The sequence below is a fragment of the Haemaphysalis longicornis genome, unplaced genomic scaffold (genome assembly GCF_048455015.1).
Source record: "Haemaphysalis longicornis isolate Haplotype H1 unplaced genomic scaffold, Haemaphysalis longicornis Haplotype H1 scaffold_8, whole genome shotgun sequence".
NCBI lineage: Eukaryota > Metazoa > Arthropoda > Arachnida > Ixodida > Ixodidae > Haemaphysalis > Haemaphysalis longicornis.
This window is the reverse complement of record NW_027526445.1, coordinates 49,524,899-49,546,616: the sequence shown is the minus strand read 5'-3', so window position 1 is coordinate 49,546,616 and position 21,718 is coordinate 49,524,899. Positions and strand designations below refer to the sequence as shown.

Below are 21,718 nucleotides of genomic sequence, written 5' to 3'. Positions count from 1 at the left end.
TCAACAGGATACCCAACGGTTCGAACAATTTTCCACTCCTGTGTTGAAGTTGTCAGGGTGGTGCTAAACTTCATGATGAACCGAGGCTTTTTTTTCCAAGGCGGAGAAGAAGGTGCAGTAAAAAAAACGTGGCCGCAGCATCGAAACTACAACTTCTCACATTCCTGAACCCAGCCTGCTCGTAAAGCTGAAACAGCGGAAGACTGGATCAGATTTGCATGTGAAGTGCTGCCGTGCAAGAACGAAAATGTTTCATAATGTGGACCAAGGAAGATACGTTTGAGCCACAAGAAATAAACACAGCTCCATCAGGAACAATAGCAACGCGCAATGCAAATAAGCTTCAGTGCAAATAAACTCAGTGTGTGACGTTTATTTCCAACATATGTCTGCCATGCAACGGCTGAAAGCAACGAGTGAAAATCAGCGCTACTGAACAACATTTGTGCATTTTATTTTATAGTGGCAGAAGAAAATGTAAAAGTTTTTTACAGGCCCTCTCCAGGTTTTTCAGTTCCCTATCAACACACCGGAAACGCTTTTTAAACGTCGCACAGACAGCTAAGGCACTAGAAGCATTATTCCATAGGGCATTTCTTGAATCACAGCGTCACAAAAGCTACTAATTGAAAACACCTCGGCAATTATTAGAAAAATTTGGTCAGCCCAATTGAAACTACACAGCCACGATGTACAGAGCATTCAAAGGGAACTCTAAGAGTTTGAGCATGCTTAGCTGACATCAAAGGGGGCTGCTCTTTTACAGCACATCACCCTCCTGCAAGTACAAGACCCGTAGTACAGAAAGAAAAATCCTGCTACGACAGTCAGAGATTTCAAAAGGGAAGCACAGCAGCATTTGACCTGCACTTTAAACACTCTGTAGAAACAAATACAACCACATTGTAAAACACACAAAATGTGCAATATTATAACAAAAACACCTTCTTAAAAATTGCTCTCTTTCTTTGATAGGGACTTCTTCAGTGTGTAAACACTAGACTAACAATTCATTCCACCCTGGTTAGGATCACATCGGCACTCTCAATTTACCACCAGCGTTTTTAACTCCCATTATCAGGAAAACTAAAACTAAAACCACTATTCTGTGTGGCACATCACAATCTGTAGTCCCAGCACCAAAGGACTGCTCAGGAGCATTTCTTGCAGCAACATCAACAAAACTGTACAGGAATTTCGCTTCATTGCTGTCACCGGGTCAATCAGCATGACAGAGACTGGCCTCCCAGAGAGAGCCAAAAAAACTTCTGTGTGACACCTTTGAGCAACCTCACACACCAGTAAAAAAATACGGGAAGGGGACATCTTGAGGAAGTGGCTCCGAGCCGAGTTGCAGTAGAAAAAGATGTATGCGGCGCGTGTATCCTTCGCACCGGCAGCGGTGGCGAGCGGTTCACTCTTCCTCGCTCGAGCTCGAGCTGCTGCTGCTGCTCCAGCCCTTCCAGCCGTGCTTGTGCTTGTGCTTGAACATCTTCTTAGGCTTCAGCTGGGTGGGTGGGGAGGAGGAAAAAGAAGAGCTGGTTATTTCCATCCTCAGAGCACCTCTCAACAAGTACCTCTCTCAAGAACACTGAGTTTGTAGAAGGGTGTACTGAAGGGCTTGTTGGTGTACATGTTAGCACCAAAAACAGCGCAGAAGATGGGACCAAGCAAGAAACACACAAAACAGGTGCTGACGAACAACTGGGTGTGTTTTAATGAGACAGGAAAATATACATCAAAAGTGAAGAAAAAACGAAACGTGACATAAATTTTGATGAAAAAATGCGACATCTATCCGGGCGCGATGATTTATTGACAACTAGCCGTGTCAGGCACGCAGTCTCCCTATCGAGCAGTGAAACGGACGGTTCACTAATGCACATGGTCCCTTTCGTGTCGATTTCGAAGGCTCCAAAAATCTCCCTCTCTTTCAGCCACGATAAGTAGTGAGGACGGCACATTGAATAAAGTGGGGGGGGTGCAGACGCTGCCGTTCCACCTGTTGACGACCTGACCTCGTTGTATATTTACCGGCCGCATTAAAAACGCACTCAGTTTTTTGTCAGCACCTGTGTTGCGGGTTTCTTGCTTGGTTCCATCCTCTGCATAGTTTTTTTATACTGAAGTTGCGCCTCCGAAAAGGAAGGCAGCTGTTAAGGTTAATCATTGGGATGAATGACAGCTGCGTGAACAATGAACCCTGCCATAAACATTTTTACAGTTTCCTCCGCAAAATCAGGCAAAGGGGAGGAGGGCAACACAACTATATACAATACATTTTTTTTCCCTTCAAATTACTTCCCCGTACCCCAGTGTCCTATTTCTCCAAGTCCGTATTGTGAAGAGGCTAGATTTTGATTAGCTCGAGGTGACTTGGAAAAGACTGCAGTGCATGATGTGCCCTGATGCACACGTTATCACAAGCTGTCACTGCCATCTTCTTAGCCAGCTTACTGTCAAAAGCAAAGAAAAAGTGAAGTTCCACTCTTCCGTCTGGAACCTGCACGATGCTATCTTTTTTTCTAGAGTGAGCTTGCAATTTTGAAGGGGCTGTGAAGGGCAAATACAACTTTGTTGCATGGTGCAGGCTATTAACAGGGATGTCTTCTTTTATTGCCTGCTCGTTTTTTTTTTCTCTTTCTCTCTCTCTCTCTCTCTTTGAGCGCAACATAGGGTGCTGGTTACACATGCACAAATACGGTATATCAATGCCCTATTGTTAAAAAAAGCCCGGTCGCGGTTGTTGATGCATCATGCCCCGGCAGGATGATCAACACATCTAGATTTCCAAGGCCCATAAAGTCTCTAGCTATAGCGTACACATGTGCAACAGAATGCAATATCGTAAGTGAACACCCCCAATCAATTGCAGCTGGGCGTTTCACGCGCTGCTCCCATCGACACGCACTAAGTTTAAGCGTTTAAGCCTCATTTAGGCCTCTCTAAATGCACCCCCCCCCCCCCCCCCAACCCCCCCCCCCCAACAGACGCACATTTTCTCATGCCGTCTCCTTTGGCTGCCCCGATCCCTCCTAGTGTTGCGCCCTCCGCTTTAGTTTTTTCCCTAATCCACCTTGCCGCACAGTTGCTGTCCTTTAAGAGCAACATCCGACACCTTTCCTCTCCCAACTCCCTGGCCTGATCCAAGTTTTCCTGCCTTAGGCACTCAGTAGAATGCCATCCACACTTCCGCTCCATAAGTGGGTGGTGGACGGCACGTTGTATACACGGTCGTGCTTCCAGCAAGTGCCCAGCTCAACGTCCCTTTGATTCCTTGCACCCACAGCCACTGCACCATGCGGTTGAAGGTTGCCACCCACCTTCTTGACCAGTGCTGCACCAGCGAGAGCGGTGGCACCCACAGCCAGTCCTGTGCCCAGGGTGCCCGCTCCGATGGGCAGAGGCATGCTGGACTTGGGCTTGTAGTGTCCGTGGGACTGCAAACAACGGTAAAACAGGCTCCAACAAAGACATCTCTACCGCTTGGGGGCAGCATCCACAGGGTGGAGCTTGCAGTAAAACTGACCACATGGGGCGAGAATGCAGATTTCCGTACCAACTGTTTTAAATGCACACAGTACAAACAAATGGTCTTGAACTTAGTTCAGTAAATACCAAAACTAGGGACGCGTTGCATGAAAGCTAATTCAGACTGAGACAGTTCTTTTTTCCAATTTTGTTGCTTATGCAATGAACAAAATGTCACGTATGTGAGTGCCATTTTTAAGAGGAAGAAAAAAAAAAACATAGCTGAGTGATACACGACTTGTTTTTTTTTTTTTCGACCACGAAGGAGCCAGTCAAAACTTTTGAAGAAGAAGAAGGGCACCAATTAATGCGAAGGAATTAATAGTTGGGTCACAGTGCTTCAAGCTAAGTGAATGGAATGATGCCTGGCAACGTGCCATATGTCGAAAATACTTGGTCTCATGTTTAATCACTGCAAGGAGCTCTGGATTTTATTTCGCAACGTGCGAGATAACATGCCCCAAGGTTAAGCGTGCAAACCATTGCTTTCCGAACAGAGGTCAGTGCCCACAAATGCATTTACAAATGCGCCACCTGAGCACCACTGTATAGAGTCGATGCCTTCCCCACAACGTTTATTTCTTTTCTAAACTTCGTAGGGATTAAAAATGTGCTCTTTACTGTTTTATAAACTTTGCCGGGATGAAAAATATGCTGCTTTTTACTGGTCACAAGTTGACTCAATATTGAGTACGGGCTTTTACGGTCAACAATGGGTCAGTGTTTTTGACATCAAGCAACCAAGACAAACACACAGAAACATTCTCTACTCACATTGGCACATCTCACAGCATTCACTGTCACTCACTACAGACAAGGCCCAGTGGGGCTGCATAATTAGTAAGTGTTTGGTGCAAACATGCCCCGAAACTATTAACCAGGTCGAGACAAGGGCAGCTTTGGAAGAAGTGTTTCAGAAGCTGATTGTTAGTCACAGCTGATGCAATGGTAGGTTGAAATGAAAGAAAGGAAGGAATGATGACTCTTTGGGTCATGAAGAAAAGGAAGGTGTTGAGAGGTTAGGGCACCACATACACACCACGCAAACACAAAGGGTAAACACACACACAGGCCACAGAGGCCACAAAGCAAGAGGTTAGAGCAAGCCGCGCCAGGCGTTCTGCTGCCCGGACAATGAGTGAGTGAAGTCAGCAACAGAAGTGAGCTTCGAGAGAGGATGCGCTGCCAGCCGCCCATGCTGGCAATAGCCCGCAAGACATGAACAACCTTGTAGTGGTGACCGGGAGACAGAGCAGCTCCTGCCAGAGTGGGCACCAAGCCCGCCTTGTGACCCTAGTGCAGAGATTCCAGGGGGGTGACCGTCACAGTCGCGCCAAAAACGCAGCACAGGCATCTTTGGGAACACGTGGTCGCTACCCGTGGCAACACACCATCTATCCCCTCCGCGTTCCCACAACCACCATCCAACCAATGTAAAAGATTAATGTTGGTCCCTGGCAAAGTGCCAGTTGGAACAGCCACAGAGGGGAAACAGAATGCTTCAGAAGAGAACGAACAGGGGAAGTTGCAACATCGACTTGGGCGCAAACCAAACACTAAAAGGTATCAAATGTCACATTCTCGAATTAAAGGAAATTAAAAGATAGAATGGCCACGGCTGTCTATATTCAAAATTTCCTATATTTGCACACCATCACTAAAGAGAAAAAAAATGCAATTAGCTTCCAGGTTGATTTCACAATTAATTCCAGGTCGATCCCAATTCATTTGCCCCAGCAGCAGTTCATCCTTCAAGATGAGCTTCTCTCAAAAAAACCTCTTATTTTTAGTGTACTCTTCTAAATTTTTCCCTTTACACCACCGAGAACGCAGTACAAGGCTGCTGCTCCATAAAAACTGCCAAAGCTTTAGTGACTGGCCTTCTTTCCGACAGAAAACATTCCTTCAGAAGTACGGATACATTGACATTCACAGCTAGATCTCAACTTCTCCCAAGTTCATGTAGAATCTTCAATCGAGGCACTACGTTCTTTAGGCAAATAACCTGTAACAAAAACTAACAGGAAGCAGTGCTTAATACGAACTACTGCACTGCCACTGCATTTTCGCATGTGAACACCTTCTGGTCCACAGTTATTTACACAAATCCGAAAAATTGTCCACTGCCAAGTTGTGCATACACTCTTTTAGAAACAAAAGAAAGGGGTAAAGTTGAAGCCAGCTTTCAGGCACAATCCTTACGTCGGCCAGGCTCATAACCGATGACAATGCATCCTGAAGGCAGAAAAAGAGAGCACACGCACTTGACAGGAAGTTTTACTGAGCATTTTGAGCATTTCTAAGGCATCACAGTGGAGTGTTTCTGGCCGCCTAATTAACTGCGACATCAATTTCTACAACAGCCATACCAAAAATGACCTGTTCTTTAAAGGTTGGTAGTTCATTCAAGTTAGCAACAACCTTTAGCTTACCACACTAAATGTCCACCGAATAACAATGTATGCGATAAGCTAGCGTATTTAAGTACTGAAGCTTATGCTATTGCGACACTATCATGAACATTTTGAAAAGTGATAGTGATTCTGTTCAAACTGCTCCCTTGTTCAAGCTGAATTTTTCTACGAAGGTCATAGTATGCTGTGGTCTATATCACATAGTAACACCAAACTCAGCAACTCTGCTAGCTTGTTTATTTTGTATAACCATAACAATTTTTGACAGACAAGCAATTAAGTTTCATGATGGCAATCTTCACCACCTCTCGAAACAGCTCTCTTCATTAGCAACAAGATTCTAATGCTTGGCGCCAATCGGGGATGTTGAATTGCTTTTTTCTTTAGCGCTACATATGCCGCCGCTGTTCCAAATGGTGGTGAATGGAATTTTCTCAAAATGCACCCTGACAGGTGAAAGATGCTTTCAATTTCAAAATAACCAGGTAGGTTTGCACTAGTGCCAAATTGGCGATAAAAAAAAAACCATAAAGAGCTACCTTCAAACAAAATTTAAAAGTAAGGGAACAGTTTTAAAGTGTGTGCTTGTAATGACTTTGAGGTTCCCTGTACACAAGCATTACATTTGCAATCCCATCGACCAGTGCAGAAAATGCGAGAGGATTCACGTTTGAGCTAAGTGCACATTGTTGATGAGACACCAAGCATGAATAGATGATGGGAGAGTGTCTAGACACCAATGTGAGAGCCTTCCAATACCCTGCCAAGATTGTGCTTTGCGAGTACTCTGCAACCACTTCTACACGGCTGCATGCAGCTAATGAGTGACTGCCCAATTTCATCCTCAACCGCACCATTTGCACCGCTGAACAGGTGACACCTCACAAGCAGTCCAGTAGGTCAAATCAATGCCGACGATGTAAATTCAACAACGTGTTCCTTTACAATGGCACAATTTCTTTGCCACCTTATAGCACAGGGTTGGCAGGTTGTATGAATGCAAAGGCATGCTTTCCACCCATTAACCTGGCCCCCCCACTTTTGGGTGTTATTAATTCAAGCAGCAAGAGTGAAAGAAAAGCCAGTTCGCGAGGCTGTTCTTGCCTCAAAACAATGGTGGCACCTGCCAGCCCTTCGTGGACACCAATGTGCAGACACCCACTAAGCTGTGCATGCCCATGATCCCCCAAGAACAATCTCCCCAGGGCATGGCAAGGGTGCCTAGAAGGCTGATGCGTTCACCCATCTATAACTGGCCAATGCCTGCATCAGAAACGAGTGATTGCGCAGAATGTTACGATAGGTCCTTCACAGCTTTTGACAACTATTATGGTTTCCGGTCGCTAAACACTGCCAGAGATGGGGTAAACATGCGCACGCAAAAAAAGACACCAGTGCACGCATGTATATGTACCATCCCGTGCTTGAGCAGCGATGAGCCAGCCAGGGCAGCGGCGCCAGCAGCCAATCCGGCCCCCAAGCCGGTCCCCAAGCCGGAGCTCTGCTTCTGGCCCGACGGGTGCGGCTACACGACCCAACAGGAATGCGTCAACACAGGGGAGGAAGAGAGCACAACAGACACCACGGGGCACATAAGGCACAACACACAAAGCAGAAGACCACCACACAGCTGAGAGAAGGAGAGCGCAGCAAACCCAACTAATTGCACACGTGACAAATGCTAAGAAAAGGGGAGGTGGGGGCAGAGATCAGTCTGCCGAGAGCAGTGTTGCGGTTCGCTCGAGCAGCCACAGATGTGTGAAATGACGAGGCAAATGATGCCACGCTGATGACCTCAGTTACTCAAAAAGTGCACAAGTTGCACAGTCAATACAAGCGTGCTTTGCCACTTTTTGTGTGGATGAAAAATGTAAAAAAAAAGGTACACAGAGAAACCCCGCAAAGTTGTAACAAAGTTGACTATACTTGTTTTTCTTTTTTGGTAGCCATTATTGTGAATTCTGGAGGCAACGGTAACGGGGAATTGAAGCTTAAAACAGGTTTCCTGTGCCAAAGAAGCGATAAAAGTGGAAAGTATCAGTTGAAGACCCGTGCTAAGGTAGTCCTCAAACAATTGTTGATGCAACTAGAAGCAGAATGCTACTCAAGCAATGCTGAATCCCATTTAACAGCTAAACTAAAAGTTAGAGCTTGGCACAAGGCAGTAACACACATTGCAATATAGTGAACCAATCATCATAAAATTACATTAACGTAATGGGAACTGACCTTTAAACTCCACAGCACATCAGATTATGCTAAGTCATACAAGTTTGCCTTTTCTAATCTTCTATAAGATTTGCCACAATATTTGCTTAGACTGTTGTGAAAGCTTGTCAAAGGAGTACCACCCACCCAGATTGGCCATCGATTTCGTTTGTTCAAAAGACATGCCAGTGCCTGCTTAGGTTCCCTGTGTCACAACAGTAAGTACCATCTCTAATGTTCTGGTTCAGCGATTCACAAATTACAGGCACAAAGAAATTTCAAGGCTTTGAGGCCCTTACAGTACAGGGAAACCTCTTCCCTCAAGTTTTTTCTCTTCCACAATGTCTGGCTGCAAAACAGGAGAAAAAGAAAAAAAAATGGCGGTGGAAGGGGGCAATTTGTCTGCAGATACCATGCACCCCTCTGACATTTCCGCACAGCATGTTCCGGTGAAATTCTGCACACAACACTGAAGCTGCCTGAGGATGCTAACCATTTGTAAGGAGTGCTTAAAAACTGCTCACATGACCTACAGGAGGAAGAGAAAGCTGCTCTGACTATATGTCACACATGAACACCATAATCCCCCCCCACATTCTGTATTTGAAAATCCTTCATCACTTTTGCTAGCCCCCTAAAATAACTAAGGTTGAGAACTCATGTTCTGTATAAAAAGGACAAGTACACAGATGATACTGGGTATTCGCTCAAGTTTTCACAAAAATGGCAAAAGTAGATGGTCGACAAAGCCAACACCAACATCAAACATCTGCATTGATATGGGCTAATCAGCTGGTTACCCCCAAAAAATGCTGCTAGAGCCACCTCTGCGAGTTAAAAAAAAAAAAGAGTTTATAAGAGATTTATTTCCTTTTCAGGTACGAACCTTCTCACACATTGATGGTTTTTTGAAACATTCTGTGAAAACTAGTCATTCCAACAAACTTTGCCCAAGCGACCTGGAAGTATTTCTCTGCATAAACCCAGCCACATCACTTTTCAGACTCCCAGTCTATGTAGGCGCCCAGGGAAGATAGCTTTGTGTGTGGGTCACACGAGAAGTTGCACGAAATGTGTCCTAGCAATAAGGAAGGCAGCAGATGGCGACTGAAGGCGAAATTGGGCCCCACCCTAAAACACAGTTTGATTACACAGTCGCAGTTTATTTCACTGCAATCAGACAACAAATACTCCCATTTCATGAAGCTTTGAATCGAATTTTACAGCATTAAATTTCTGAGGTGGTGCAGAGTTAGCGTCCCACACTGCAACTCACACAGAAAGGAGCTGTAGATGGATCGACAACTGGGCCAGTTGGCAGTGGCTCCTGGAACATCTTGAAGTAGCGCACACTCGACGCAGTAGACAGACCCCTGCAGTGCTACGGTCTGTCTACTCCCTGTCGAGTTTTCCCCACTTACAGATGTTCCAGGAGTTGTAGAAGATGCCAGCTGGCCCCGTTTTGGGGTGCAGGTGTCGGTGCATCCACCTGAAGGAGAACACTAAACGGGGGTGCTCACCACATACTGGACGCCCTGTGTGGGGTACGCAGCTCCCCCCGGGTACCCTCCTCCGGCTGGGTACCCTCCCCCACCGGGGTATCCAGCAGGCATGCCTCCAGGAGGGTAGCCCCCACCGGGTGCTGGTGGGTAGCCTCCAGCAGCGGGGTAGCCAGGCTGGGTGGGGTAGGGGGCCCCGTGTCCCACATCGCCCCCGTAGGGTGACACCCGTCCCGAGGGCATCACTGGCATCGGCATGGGCATGGCCATGTCCCCGCCCAGGGGTGGGTACATCGGGGCTGCTGGTGCAACCATCTGAAGAAGGGGGACGGAACACCGCAGGTAAGCGACCCTAGACACGGGGTAGTGAAGAGGCCCACTCACAAAATCACAGCCACAGTTTAACGTTGGTCTAAGTTGAACTATTAGGGAATGCTTGTTTGACGTATGCTGCATATGCAGTCACCACGGGTTAATTAAACAAGACACACCAGTTCTATTTCAAATTTGCTGCTGTCTGCATTACATTGTGAAGACAGCCCATTTCCAGATACACAGTTTTATGTATGCACCACACATTCCGACAAGAGTTCTACTACCACAGGCTGTACTACTCCCTCCATGAGTACATTAACTCAAACCAGTTCATTGCTATGGCTGTACAGTCCTACACTGCCCACAAAAAATGTAGCTGAAGAACTAGTAGCAGCCAAGAAGCACTAAAACTAGCCAAGTGCGAGAAGCCAAAGAACTAAACATAGCCATGAGAACATTTGTTGGTAAGATACAAAGTCGCGTTCAATATTTGGTGTCCAACAATTTCCAACTTCCAACCTCAACTTCCTTTGAACTGAAGGCCTAACTCAAACTCCCCTCGTGCCCTAAGCTAGATTCCAACACTGTTTTAAATGCAAACAAATTTCGCTAGAGACAGTTCAGCAGCTGCTTCGGTACATTTCCTACAGTACGATGAAGTTGGGTTGCAGCCAAAGCTGCTTGCTCGGTATCCACACAAAGCTCCACTGGCACACCACCGCACCCTCCGTTGATAGTGTGCAGGAGAGACACGATGAGGCAACAGATTTACCACTCCTCACCCAACCAATCACCACCAAGCAGCCTCATCAAATTACCCTGGGTAGCAATAACAACGCATCAGTCAGCCTTCGAGGTAAAAAAAAAGCTGATTCAAGAGAAGACCGGTCCTTGATTCCTCCCTGAACTACAGAGGAATGCAAATAACAAGCATGCTAGCACTACAACCACCACACCGTTTTTTTTTTCTCTAAGTTCCTGATAACATTGAATGAACGGTACAAGAAGCCGTTTACAATGTGCGAAACAAGCCTGTGCTTTAGCTGAGCTGCCTCGCAAGAAAACTGAATGTGACATGAGGAGGAGAAACGCAATGCTTACCACAGGCGCCTGTGTTTAGAGGAAAGAACAGTCAAGGCATAAGTAGGATTGACGCAGAAACGTATTGTCAGTGATCGCACAGCCAGATCTCATGAAACATCAGCTAGCACTGTGCCAAACCGTCTCGATGTTACCAGAGCACAATTCTATGTAGTGACATAAAACATATCATACAATAAATAATGCCTGATAAGTGAAGCAGCAGGTGGGGGAAAATCATTTCTTCCTGGGCTCTTGAAAATATTCAACCATTAGATGGAAAAGAAAGAAAAATAATTAGATAGCTATGAGAAAGCTGTGAAATCCTCAATGATACACTGTCCCCATCACTAAAATAAAAACTCAGCTAGTAATACGTATTTACTTCACTACTTTCACTGCTTCTATCATATTTATAGATGCTTGTCTACTACCAAAAAAGAAAAGAAAAAGAGCAACAGCAAGAGAAATTTCATACAAACCACCTCTACCTTATGCAGCAATGAAATTTTTCTTTTTCAAAGTATGGTTTATCTGCTCTTTTTTACCCATACACACTGCTCACCACCTCTCACCCAGTGTGAAACAACTCACATGCCGCACTTTTTCAAGCAAATCCAGTGCTCACCGAAGGTGATCCCTCAAACTGTATCAGGTTGATGGCCGTGTCGCCATCCATGGCGAGGTGGGTGACTCGCTGAATGGGGATGCGATGCCGGAACTCCGCATAGTGCTGGCCGTTGATGGCAATCTGCAAGCGCAGAGGTCAAGGGTCGTTCCAGAGCGCCCTCAGTGCGATACACTCCTGCACTGGTTCCACACAACAGAATGCGAAAGCAACTAAAGGGGGCCACAGTACATACCTTAAATTAACAGACTGACACTTTACGTTCAGACCTACAGTGACAACTCTTGCTGACATGCTGAGGCAAAGACATTTGAAGCAGCGCCCATCTCACCTCACAACTCTCAGTTCAGATTACTCTCTGTGACAGCCTTGCACCAAAAGCAACTGTCATCTTTGGAATGCGATTGATTGATTGCGGGGTTCAACGCACCGATGCAATGCAGGCGATGAGGCACGCTGTAGTGGAGGGCTCCGGATTAATTTTGACCACCTGGGGATCTTTAACATGCGCCGAAATCTCGTACACACGGGCGTTTTTGCTTTCCGCCTCCTTCAGAAAGTGGCCGCCGCGGCCGGGAAATGAACCTGCGACCTCGTGCTCAGCAGCGCAACGCTTTAGCCACTGAGCCACCGTGGCGGGTTTTAGGAATGTGATATCTGCAGCCACACAGACGTAGCACAGAGCTGCTCAGAGCGAATTTTTTTCCGAGACCTCCCTTCCTAATTCAATAGTCTGTTGAAGAACTGGTACAAATTTCTAGAACAACACACTGACTGACACAGCAAGACTAGGCGACAAATGTGTTTTAAGGCCGTGAGACGTCCCAGTAATGAATTCCTCTCTTTTTGATGCTTCTCTTCTTATTGAAAACTGAAAAACTGAAATAGAGGAGGCATACATAAGACTCTTGGAAAGCATGCACAAGGAATGAACGGGCATATAATCCTTCAAAACAAGGCAGAAAAGTTCTTGATCAGGAAGGAAGTGAAGCAAGGACACACTATCTCTCCAAAACTGTTTACAGCTTGTCTAGAAGGGGCATTTCAAAAGCTTGATTGGGAGAAGCAAGGAACACGAGCACATGGAGAATATTTAAGCCACTTGAGATTTGTGGCTGACGTCGCCTTGTTCAGCAGTTCAATAAAAGACTCGCAAAGAATGCTTCAGGAGCCGTACTCGGAAAACCTTTGTGCAGGACTAAACAAATATAAAAAGATCAGAAATATATTGTTTAACAGACGTCCAGAAAGTCTCAGCTCTTGTCTGTATAACGGAATGCTTGAATAGAGTAGGTTAGTGAATATAACTACTTTTGGGCAGATGGTCAGTGCTGATAACAAACTCGGAAAAGAAATCCGGTGCAGAATAAATGCAGGCTGGGGGCATTCAGCAAACATTCATGCCTTCCAAGACGACTCAAAAGGAAACTTAGGTCAGCCAGCCAACACTGGAGAGAAGGATGATGGGGGCGACACTTGGTGCAGATTTTGTTCCCTGATTGAAGACACTTAGGGGCATCTTCAATCAGGGAACAAAGTCAAGGGGGAAAAACATTGTAGCCCAGATTAAGAGTAAGAAATGCAGCTACACTGAGCATGTAATGTGGGGAGGAACTGGCAAATAGCGGACTATCCGGGCAACAGGGTGGCTAGAGTGAGATACGGCAGCAGCAGTAAGTGAAGGCGGAACACCCGATGGAGGTACGAAATCAGAGAATTCGGGGTCAGTCAAAAATTGTACGTGAGCAGTGCAAGGTAGGAACGGTTGGACGTTTACGGGAAGGGCCTTCTCCCGACATTAAGCACAACCGGCTTGATGGGGATGATGATGATGATGATGATAATGACGTAGTGGCACAGACAACAGGTGGAGAAGAGTGAGGGAAGTATTCCATGCCAACCACTTTTGCTGTTTGGTGTCAAGTGTCAATCCTCTTCTCCTGCACCCTCCCCGCTCCCCACAAAAAAATTAAAACTCAACAAGGCTTGGTTGCTGGCTAGTTGCTACATGGCAGACGGAGGAATGGATACTGTGCAAAAGATGTGGACAAAGACAAGAAGAAGACAGGACAAGCGCTCATCCCATCTCCCTCTCGTCTTTGTACTCGTTTTTTGTGCAGTATTTATTTATTTGTCTACCATTTGAACTTCCTAATCCGAAACAAAACCTTGGCTAAGGAAATGAAAAAACAAATAATACAAGAACGAAACAGCCAAACTATTAATAGCACAACAAAAGATCCCATCGAGTACTGGTTCGTATTTTCCAGCCGAAATGACTGCGCATGCAGGAACAACGCAAAGTCGCAACAACGATCACCCCGTGGTGAGCTACCACTGCGTCACTGAACGAGTAACGGTGCGTGCCTTGAAGTGGTCGTGCTCGGTGAGCACCAGGATCTCGAACTTCTGGCCGGCCACCAGCGGGAAGGGTTCCCCGTGGGACTCCTCGGGTCCCCACTGCTGGGCCTGGATGGAGTTGCGCACCACCCGCGGCGGGGGCGAGAACACGGGGCTCAGGTGCAGCGCTATGTCGTCCCGGGGGTGCATGCTGGGCCCGCACTGGAGGTTGACGGCAAAGCTGCACCACGTGGGAAGTAAAAAAGAGGTGAGTGGGTGTGTTGGGTGGCCACCACAAGTGGCGAGCACTTAAAAGATGACTAAGGTAGAAAGCTGGGCCAGTTGGTTCATAGTCTTTGGTTGGAACCAGTGTTTAAAGGAGCCATGAAGAGAAAATGCAAGTTGGTTTTATTCGAAAGATTTCGTGTTTTATAGTGCCCCCAGCGCTTGTCCGGATACAAACGGTGCTTTATTCACTGAGAAATTAAACAATTTAGGTTAAAATTTTGATTTTCCCGCTCAATCGTGCGTTTTCGTGGTCCCAAGTGACATCACGGGAACCGACCGCTCTGCAGCCTAGAGTACCTTCATTCACACATCCGCCGTACAGGGTAGAGACACGTAACGCTGGCGCCGCCATGTTCGGTTGCTCGCTCGCCGCCGAAGCAAGTCATTGTGTCAAAACCGCGCTAAAAGTATCGCCGCAACGCGGTTTACTGAAGAAGTTTGAATCATATTGTCTGTTTCGCGTTGCTAGGTCTCGTGGGAAATGAAAAGAATAACGCGTTGAGCCCGTTGGCCCAATTGCGGCGGCACGGGACCGTTCAAAGGTTGTCTCCACCCTGTAGCGGTGTTGGTTTGTTCCCACGTTTCTTTACGTTCCGTAACCTAGATGGCGCCACCATACCGTGGCAAGCGTTTGGTTTGTTTTTGCCTGCATTTAAACCTGGCTTGTTTTTGTTCTGGGAGAAAATATTCGTTCCCTGAAACAGTGCTCGCTCGACAAATGGGGTCACGTAAGACACCGTTGCTTGCGTCAATCGGCCAGTGTCGTCTGAGACAACCCCAAGCCCCGTAGTGCTGTGCAGCTAAACCAAGCATGCTGTGCGCAGTACGAACAGCAGAACGCATCAGTACTTCCATCTTTACATGTGCTTTCGTAACTTCCACTGTTTGTTCCATCATTCCTATTGCTTTGTAAAGAATGTGCCCTAAATTTAAGCGCAAATCGCTCGTTCGTCTAGTTTGTAAGCTCTACCTAATTTGCGTCTGCTTCTGCCAGCCTCCGCCAATCGCAGAGCTTAGCCCATGTGACATCACAGGTTCTGTTGCGGGAAACGAGCTGGTGGGTCGCATGACCATTCCCGTTTTTCCTAATTATGTAGCTTATTTGAGCGAAGTTTACGTTAAAAGTGGTGTCAGTATGATTCTAACGAGACAATCTTTTGAATGAACCAAACTTGTGTTTTCCCTTCATGGCTCCTTTAAGGCGCTACACAAGGGAAGAATACTAGAAGAATACCAGAGCCGTCCGTGTCTGTATTCTTCCCTTGTGTAGCAGCGTCTTAAACACTGGTTCCAACTAAAGCACTTAAAAGCCTAGCCATAACCTCTTTTCAGTATTTTATGCTGTACGAGCTTAATTGGTGCACAGTAACACATTTCTAGGTCAGTGCCCGTCATGTGAGCATGGTGTGGCAGCGAAGATAGCACACAATTCAGTGTACACTAAATGTACACCAAGTGTGCACCAAGTGTGCACTTGGTTTACACACAGCAATGTACATTTAGTCCACTGCATAGTGATGTTTCAGAACATGCTGCAAGTTTCCCCTTTGTCGCCTCAAAATTTCCCACTTTTTCCCACCCGCTACAGTCTTCTAAATTCCCCGTCACAATTTCCAGCACTAATTTGGGGCTATTGAAGGGCTCGCGGTGAATGCTGCCTCACAAAATCAAGTTATACGTAACTGCATTTCTGTAAAGAACAGGCTGCTATGTTAAAGCAGCAAAGATGTATTTGAGCAAATGTAGCCCGTACATAACAAGGAGAATCAGTGTAAAATACATTAAAATGAAGTCTACACCCTGCAACAAATGTTAGCGATAAAGCAGGTTGGCTTATATTTCAGTGTGGTGAACTACTTTATGCACGAATGGAAAGATATGCTACATACAACTGTGTTGCCACCTGCACATGTGAACTTATAATTGAGAATTCGTAGGCTCTACCAGTGTTTACATTATACAGGAGACAAAGAAATTCGAGCTCGTGCAGTTTTAAGATGAAAGGAGCTCCATCTGTCACAAGAATAGACTTGCCCGCAATCCAAACAGTGAGACAAACGGAAGTGCTTGCCAACTTCATAGCTTTAAACATTTTTTAAGTGGCCGACATTACTGGCAACGAGCAGCCAATGATTGGCAAGTAGCATGTGCCAAATTTGCTTGTTTTTTTTGGCTCCTTTTAATTCCCTCCAATTTTGCTGCACTGGTTCGTGCTGCATTTCATTCTTGCTCAAAGCTGATTGTCCTTTTTCATCAGCTAAGTGCACTGGCGCAGCCTGCCGCCATTGTTTCATTATTTTTCTTAGGTCAACGCACTTGTCTTTGCTGACCAACCCTCTCAGGAGTACACATCATTTGCTGTGAGCTTGACTGCGTGTTTAAATGAAGAGGTCCTCTCTTTGTTTTTGTTTTAGATGCGAATGCATCTCATTCACTCGCCTTGTCCCTCCATACGGCGTTGTTGTTGTCCGTCCACACCCCTCCCCCTTTTTTCCTCGCCGCGCAAGCTGCGCTCTCCGCCGCTCACCCCCTCTCCTCTCCGATAGCGAACACTCTCTCGCGAGGGGCATTGAATTGGATTCGATTGGGTTGGCTTGGCTTGGCTTGGATTTGGATTGGATTAAAGTGAATTGTGTTGGATTGTGTTGCGTCATAGCCGCGCCACGTTGCGTCATAGCCACGGTCGTTCCAGCACCGGCGTTCCGATTTCGGGCACGTGCATAGACTTGATCTTCGCTGCAAATTGCACGGTGGTCCCGTTACTTCACCATCCCCTACCCGTACACTTCAGCGACCACAAGGCCATCATCGTTAACGTTACGCCTCGTGTTAAATAAAGAATACATCATAAGCGTTCCTCACACGTTTCCCGCAATTAGAGAATCAACCCAACGGAAACACCAAGTGAAACACCAAGATGTGTCGCATCTCCACAGGGTTCCCCTCGCAGGAAGGTGGGGTAATTTTTGTACTGTACTTTTAGCAGGCACATTATCATTCGCGATGATTTATTGTTGCATAACGCTGTGCAAAACCAGCAGCCGCACAGCAAAGGGACCTCTTTTGGCAAGTTTTGTGCACTCTGGCATTTGAGCAGTGGCTGAAGCAGATATACTATTAAAGACAACTGTGGTTTTGTAGCAAGTGTTGGCTAAGATGAGCTGTCATAGCGAGCATTGCCCGTTGTTCGGCTTGCAAGCCACCTTGAGAAATCTGCTACAAATGTGGCTCCTATTCTAGTGAATGGCTCGCAATCAATAAATAAGTTCATGTCTCTAGTACTCCTTTGGCTAGGGGGAAAGAACTCTCTGTTTTTGTGCAAAAACGATGGAACAGCTTTTTATTCACAAACAGGCAGTGCCGAAGCTGCTCGTACACAAACTCTGTAGTACCTAGTCAAATTTTGCACACACATCGACTGAGATCCACCGAAAACGAAAGCTCACTTCGATGTAAAGCCAAAGTCTGTGATTCCAGAAGTTTCAATGAACATAAGTGCTTTAATGAATGAAATGAAAAGTTGCTGGGAATGAACGAAATGGATTAACAAAGTTTCGAATAAACAGAGAGACGGATACGGTACCACTGTGGTTTATTAATGAAAAGAGCTGCCGCCTAGGTACTACGTACCAATCGGTATGGTCGGCACTGGCTGATGCAACTGCTACGTCTTACGCCAGCGTTCACAGGAAGCACTGCAAGTGAAGTGATGCTGGCGAAGCTGGGGATTAAATTTATCACTACCTGACGGAGCACACCGGCCCTACCCAGCTATTTACCATCCTGCTGGCCCCATAGGCACTCGCTGTATGAGCAGGTCACTCTTTTAATACCAGACAAGGGTCAAAACATTCCTGCGAAGAAAAATTTGACATCCGCTTGAAATGAAGCAAAGCTGCTACCAAGGAAAGCTATACAGCTTTTTACAGAAGATTCGTGGTAGAAAAAAAATTCATCCTGGGAAATTTGTCTTGGACCAGGATGAATTCTTCTTCAACTGTGAAGTTTCTGAGAAAGCTGTATAGCTTTCCTTTGTAGCCATACGGCAGTATTTCAAGCGGATGTCAAATTTTTCTTCGCAGAAACTTACTCCACCTTGGTGATTTCACTCATAATCGTGTCAATTAACAAACCCTTTTAAACGTATGAAAGTAATTTAACGAGAAATTCTTACTTTGCTCACATGTGCAGCAGGTTGTTTGGATTCTCCATTAAATTCTTAACAAGGAATATGTCAGCAACCCGAAAGACTGCCACAGTAGACCACAAGCAAAAGCAATAAAACTGGCTTTCACTAATAGTGACAGAACCAAAATCTTCACTCACGCATCTTTGTCGCTGAAAATAGACTGCATGTATGTTGAACAGTCAGTGTACTTTTCTGCCCCCCACAACAAAATTGTTCAGGTTACACAAGGGTGAACATTAGCCGCCTCATTTTGGTAAGACATTTTTACGAGAGTAAAAATTACAGAATGGTGCAAGTCGTGGACCAGAAAATGGAGTAAGTATGTTCCCTACAGCCCAGCAAACCCTACACCAAGCTCAAACACCCTCTCCGGTGGGCTGTTCGGCAGCAAGTTTATACTGAGAGACTTCAGGATCCTTAATAGGAGCCTGGTCACAAATACTATATCCACCTGTCATAAGCAGTGACCTTTCATAAACATATGGCAGTACAAAGAATAATGTGAAGCAGAGGCATAGCATGTGTAGCATATGGATTCAAAAAAACAAAATTAAGAAGATGGGGATTTGAAACACATGGATTTTATGAAGCATCAGCATGTCTTAACTGACTGGAACCCCGTCTATAGGAAAAAATAATTGGCGGCAAGAACATTTCTCAATACTGGCAGTCATGGGTACCTGACAGAGCTGTGTCTGGCTCGAAGACGAGGCACAAGCAAGCACACACCCAGCCGAAAAAAACCATTGGCCGACCATTTGGAATTCCAATGGGTCGTCCAATTGGTCAGCCAATTGGTCGGCCAATAATGTATTAGGCACCCATTGGCGTTCCCATTGGCCGGCCAATTGGGCGACCTATTGGCCGGCCAATTGGATGACCTATTGGCCGCCCAATTGGGTGACCTATTGGCCGACCAATTGGCCGCCAACTTGTTGCACTTTTAGTTGGTTCTATCCCATTGCTGCAGCCACTCCATCTGAGCTGCCGCTGCAGTGCGTTGGTTACCTGTATCACAAATAGAACTCTTGGAATGGATGAATATCTTTATTTCTCTGTTTGTATACACAGCATGCAGACTAGTTCGTCCTTTAAGCAATTTTCCACAGGCCATTGTCCATGCCGTGCTCCGCTCGCCGCAGGCTGGCTGGACCTTCACAAAGTGAGTGGCAAAAGCGAACAATGGGTTAAGTTTATAATAAACCGCAGTTTCGCGCATTAAAACAACAAGGCACTGAAATGTCGAAAAACGTGAGCTCACCTCTTCAACAACGTCCCATGCATGGCGAACTGCGTTGCGCGGCGATGTCGTGAACCCGTCAATCGTAACATGAACAGCCCTGAAATACATTTAGGCAGACAAATTAATTCTTAATAATACCGCTCACGCTATGAGGAGTGAAAATGGCAAGGAAAACTGAACCAGCTATGTTACTCACATAAACAGAGGCACTCTTCCTTCGGTGCGAGGCTTAGCGGCGTTCAGCGTAAAGATGCATCTTGAAACACACTGCTTTGGGTGTGCGACATCATCGTCGCCACTTCTCACACTCTTGCAGACCACTTTACATTTCCAATGCAATGCACAGTCAGAGAAGACTGCGTGTGCAACCGACCAACACGCCTACACTACGTATACACCGCCAGCACCACGTTGAATACCACTTATCCACTGTACGTCTATCGATTGGATTCGATTGGATTGGATCATGGGTTTTATTTCAAAACAATTTTGCTACTCGTGTCGGAAAGTTTTCTTTAGTGTTTGCTTGTTGTTTTTTTGAGAACTTTATCTTGAATCGCTGATTGTAATATCAAAATTAATTGCCTCATAAATATACATTTGTAAAGGTTGAAGTTTTGAACATTTCTGAAGGTTTCAAATTAAGGGTGAGAGAGAGAATTAAATTTCAGCAAATGGTTGTCGTAATTGAATACTATCCAAATACTATCCAAAATGGCTCCCCAATCGGTACATCATGTTGGAGCAGTAAGTAGTATTAACTTTATGGTTTGAGCCAATGGGTCCAATTGGGCCAACTGGCCATCCTAATCGAGCCAATGGGCCCAATTCGGATCGCTCCAATAGGTCCAATTAGTCCCATTGGGTTTCCATTTGGCCCCATTGGGATTCCATTTGGACCCATTGGGTGGCCAATTGGACCAATTGGTCGGCCAATGGTTTTTTTCGGCTGGGCATCTAGCAATCGTACCATCTCGCCGAGTGGTGAGGTGTGCCCTGGATACGGATAAGCGTCCCGACCGCAAGAACACCACCCGGTATGGGTCCGACGTAGGGAAGCGGCTGAAAAAGACAACACGGGCGTCGCAGTCAACTTTTACCCAACGTAGCCGCCCTCTACAGATCACAATTGTGTTCTCGGACTGTCAAAGCTAGTATTCACGTTCAGGGCTCTTTAAAGTCACGCGATGCAGCACCTCACAATACGTCGCTAGTGTTGCGAGTGACACGGTTCTAAACCGCGAAACCAACAGAGTCACTCTTATCTCGATGAGACACTACCACGGTCAATGGACTTACACCGACACCTGCAATCGCGCGCCGTCACAAGCTAAGTGCAGATGCGCTCTGCAACTATTACAACAGATGCATCGTAAGTCACTGAGCAGAAACACGATCTAGACTCAGGAAGAGTCCTTCTGAAGAGCTGAAAACACGATTCATCGCCGGCAAAGGGCTACTTGAGTTGAGAACACGAAGGGAGTTCATGCCCACCCAACCGTAGGCGGAACCCCATATATAGGCAATCAAGATGCCGGCTCTCAAAGCACCTACCGGATTGTACAGCGGAGATGCCATTCCCTTGTTTCTCGGGGCAAATCACAACCCAGGTGGAACACTACAAGCTGGGCTGTGGGTAATAGAAACAGAAACAAGCCATGATATTACGTCGAAGCTGCTACCTCACACGCCTGAAATGCCAGAAACCCCGGAGCCCGAAACTGAAAGGCTGCGTCTGCTGCAACCCGGGGCTTCCGAGCCGATTCCCCCCGAACTGGCTGCTGCGCCCCACGGAAGTGACGTACGTCAACAAAAAAATTGCGTAATTGCATTACATTGGAATTATTTTAATAGTATTGCATATATTTTTGGCAGTGACACACTAATATTACAGTATCAAGATTTATTTTTAGCCTGAGTTTATTGTCTTTTAATATGACGTCACCTAGTTACCGTGACGTCATAGACATGCTTTGTAGATGT

The 21,718-nt window shown here is 46.1% G+C and overlaps 1 protein-coding gene and 1 long non-coding RNA gene across 6 annotated transcripts; both read right to left on the bottom strand.

The window, feature by feature from the left end:
• Nucleotides 1-357: 357 nt before the first annotated feature.
• Nucleotides 358-21,466, bottom strand: LOC144149641 (galectin-4-like). Of its 4 annotated transcripts, XM_077681295.1 has the most exons (9): nucleotides 21,290-21,466; nucleotides 20,706-20,797; nucleotides 14,043-14,256; nucleotides 11,676-11,798; nucleotides 9,674-9,967; nucleotides 7,360-7,470; nucleotides 4,759-4,824; nucleotides 3,324-3,440; nucleotides 358-1,507 (listed from the first exon to the last, which is right to left on the bottom strand). In XM_077681295.1, the coding sequence occupies exons 1-9, from the start codon at nucleotides 21,311-21,313 to the stop codon at nucleotides 1,415-1,417; spliced, it is 1,134 nt and encodes a 377-aa protein (XP_077537421.1). In that variant the 5' UTR covers nucleotides 21,314-21,466; the 3' UTR covers nucleotides 358-1,414. The 4 variants fall into 4 exon arrangements, with proteins under 4 accessions (XP_077537421.1, XP_077537422.1, XP_077537423.1 ...); XM_077681296.1 differs by lacking the exon at nucleotides 4,759-4,824; XM_077681297.1 differs by lacking the exon at nucleotides 7,360-7,470 and having other exon boundaries at nucleotides 21,290-21,465.
• On the bottom strand, nucleotides 19,521-20,698 carry LOC144149642 (uncharacterized). 2 transcript variants are annotated; one of them, XR_013318346.1, is made up of 3 exons: nucleotides 19,932-20,634; nucleotides 19,754-19,832; nucleotides 19,521-19,645 (listed from the first exon to the last, which is right to left on the bottom strand). It is a non-coding gene; the product is annotated as an uncharacterized LOC144149642 (long non-coding RNA). The 2 variants fall into 2 exon arrangements; XR_013318345.1 differs by having other exon boundaries at nucleotides 19,754-20,698.
• Nucleotides 21,467-21,718: the final 252 nt, after the last annotated feature.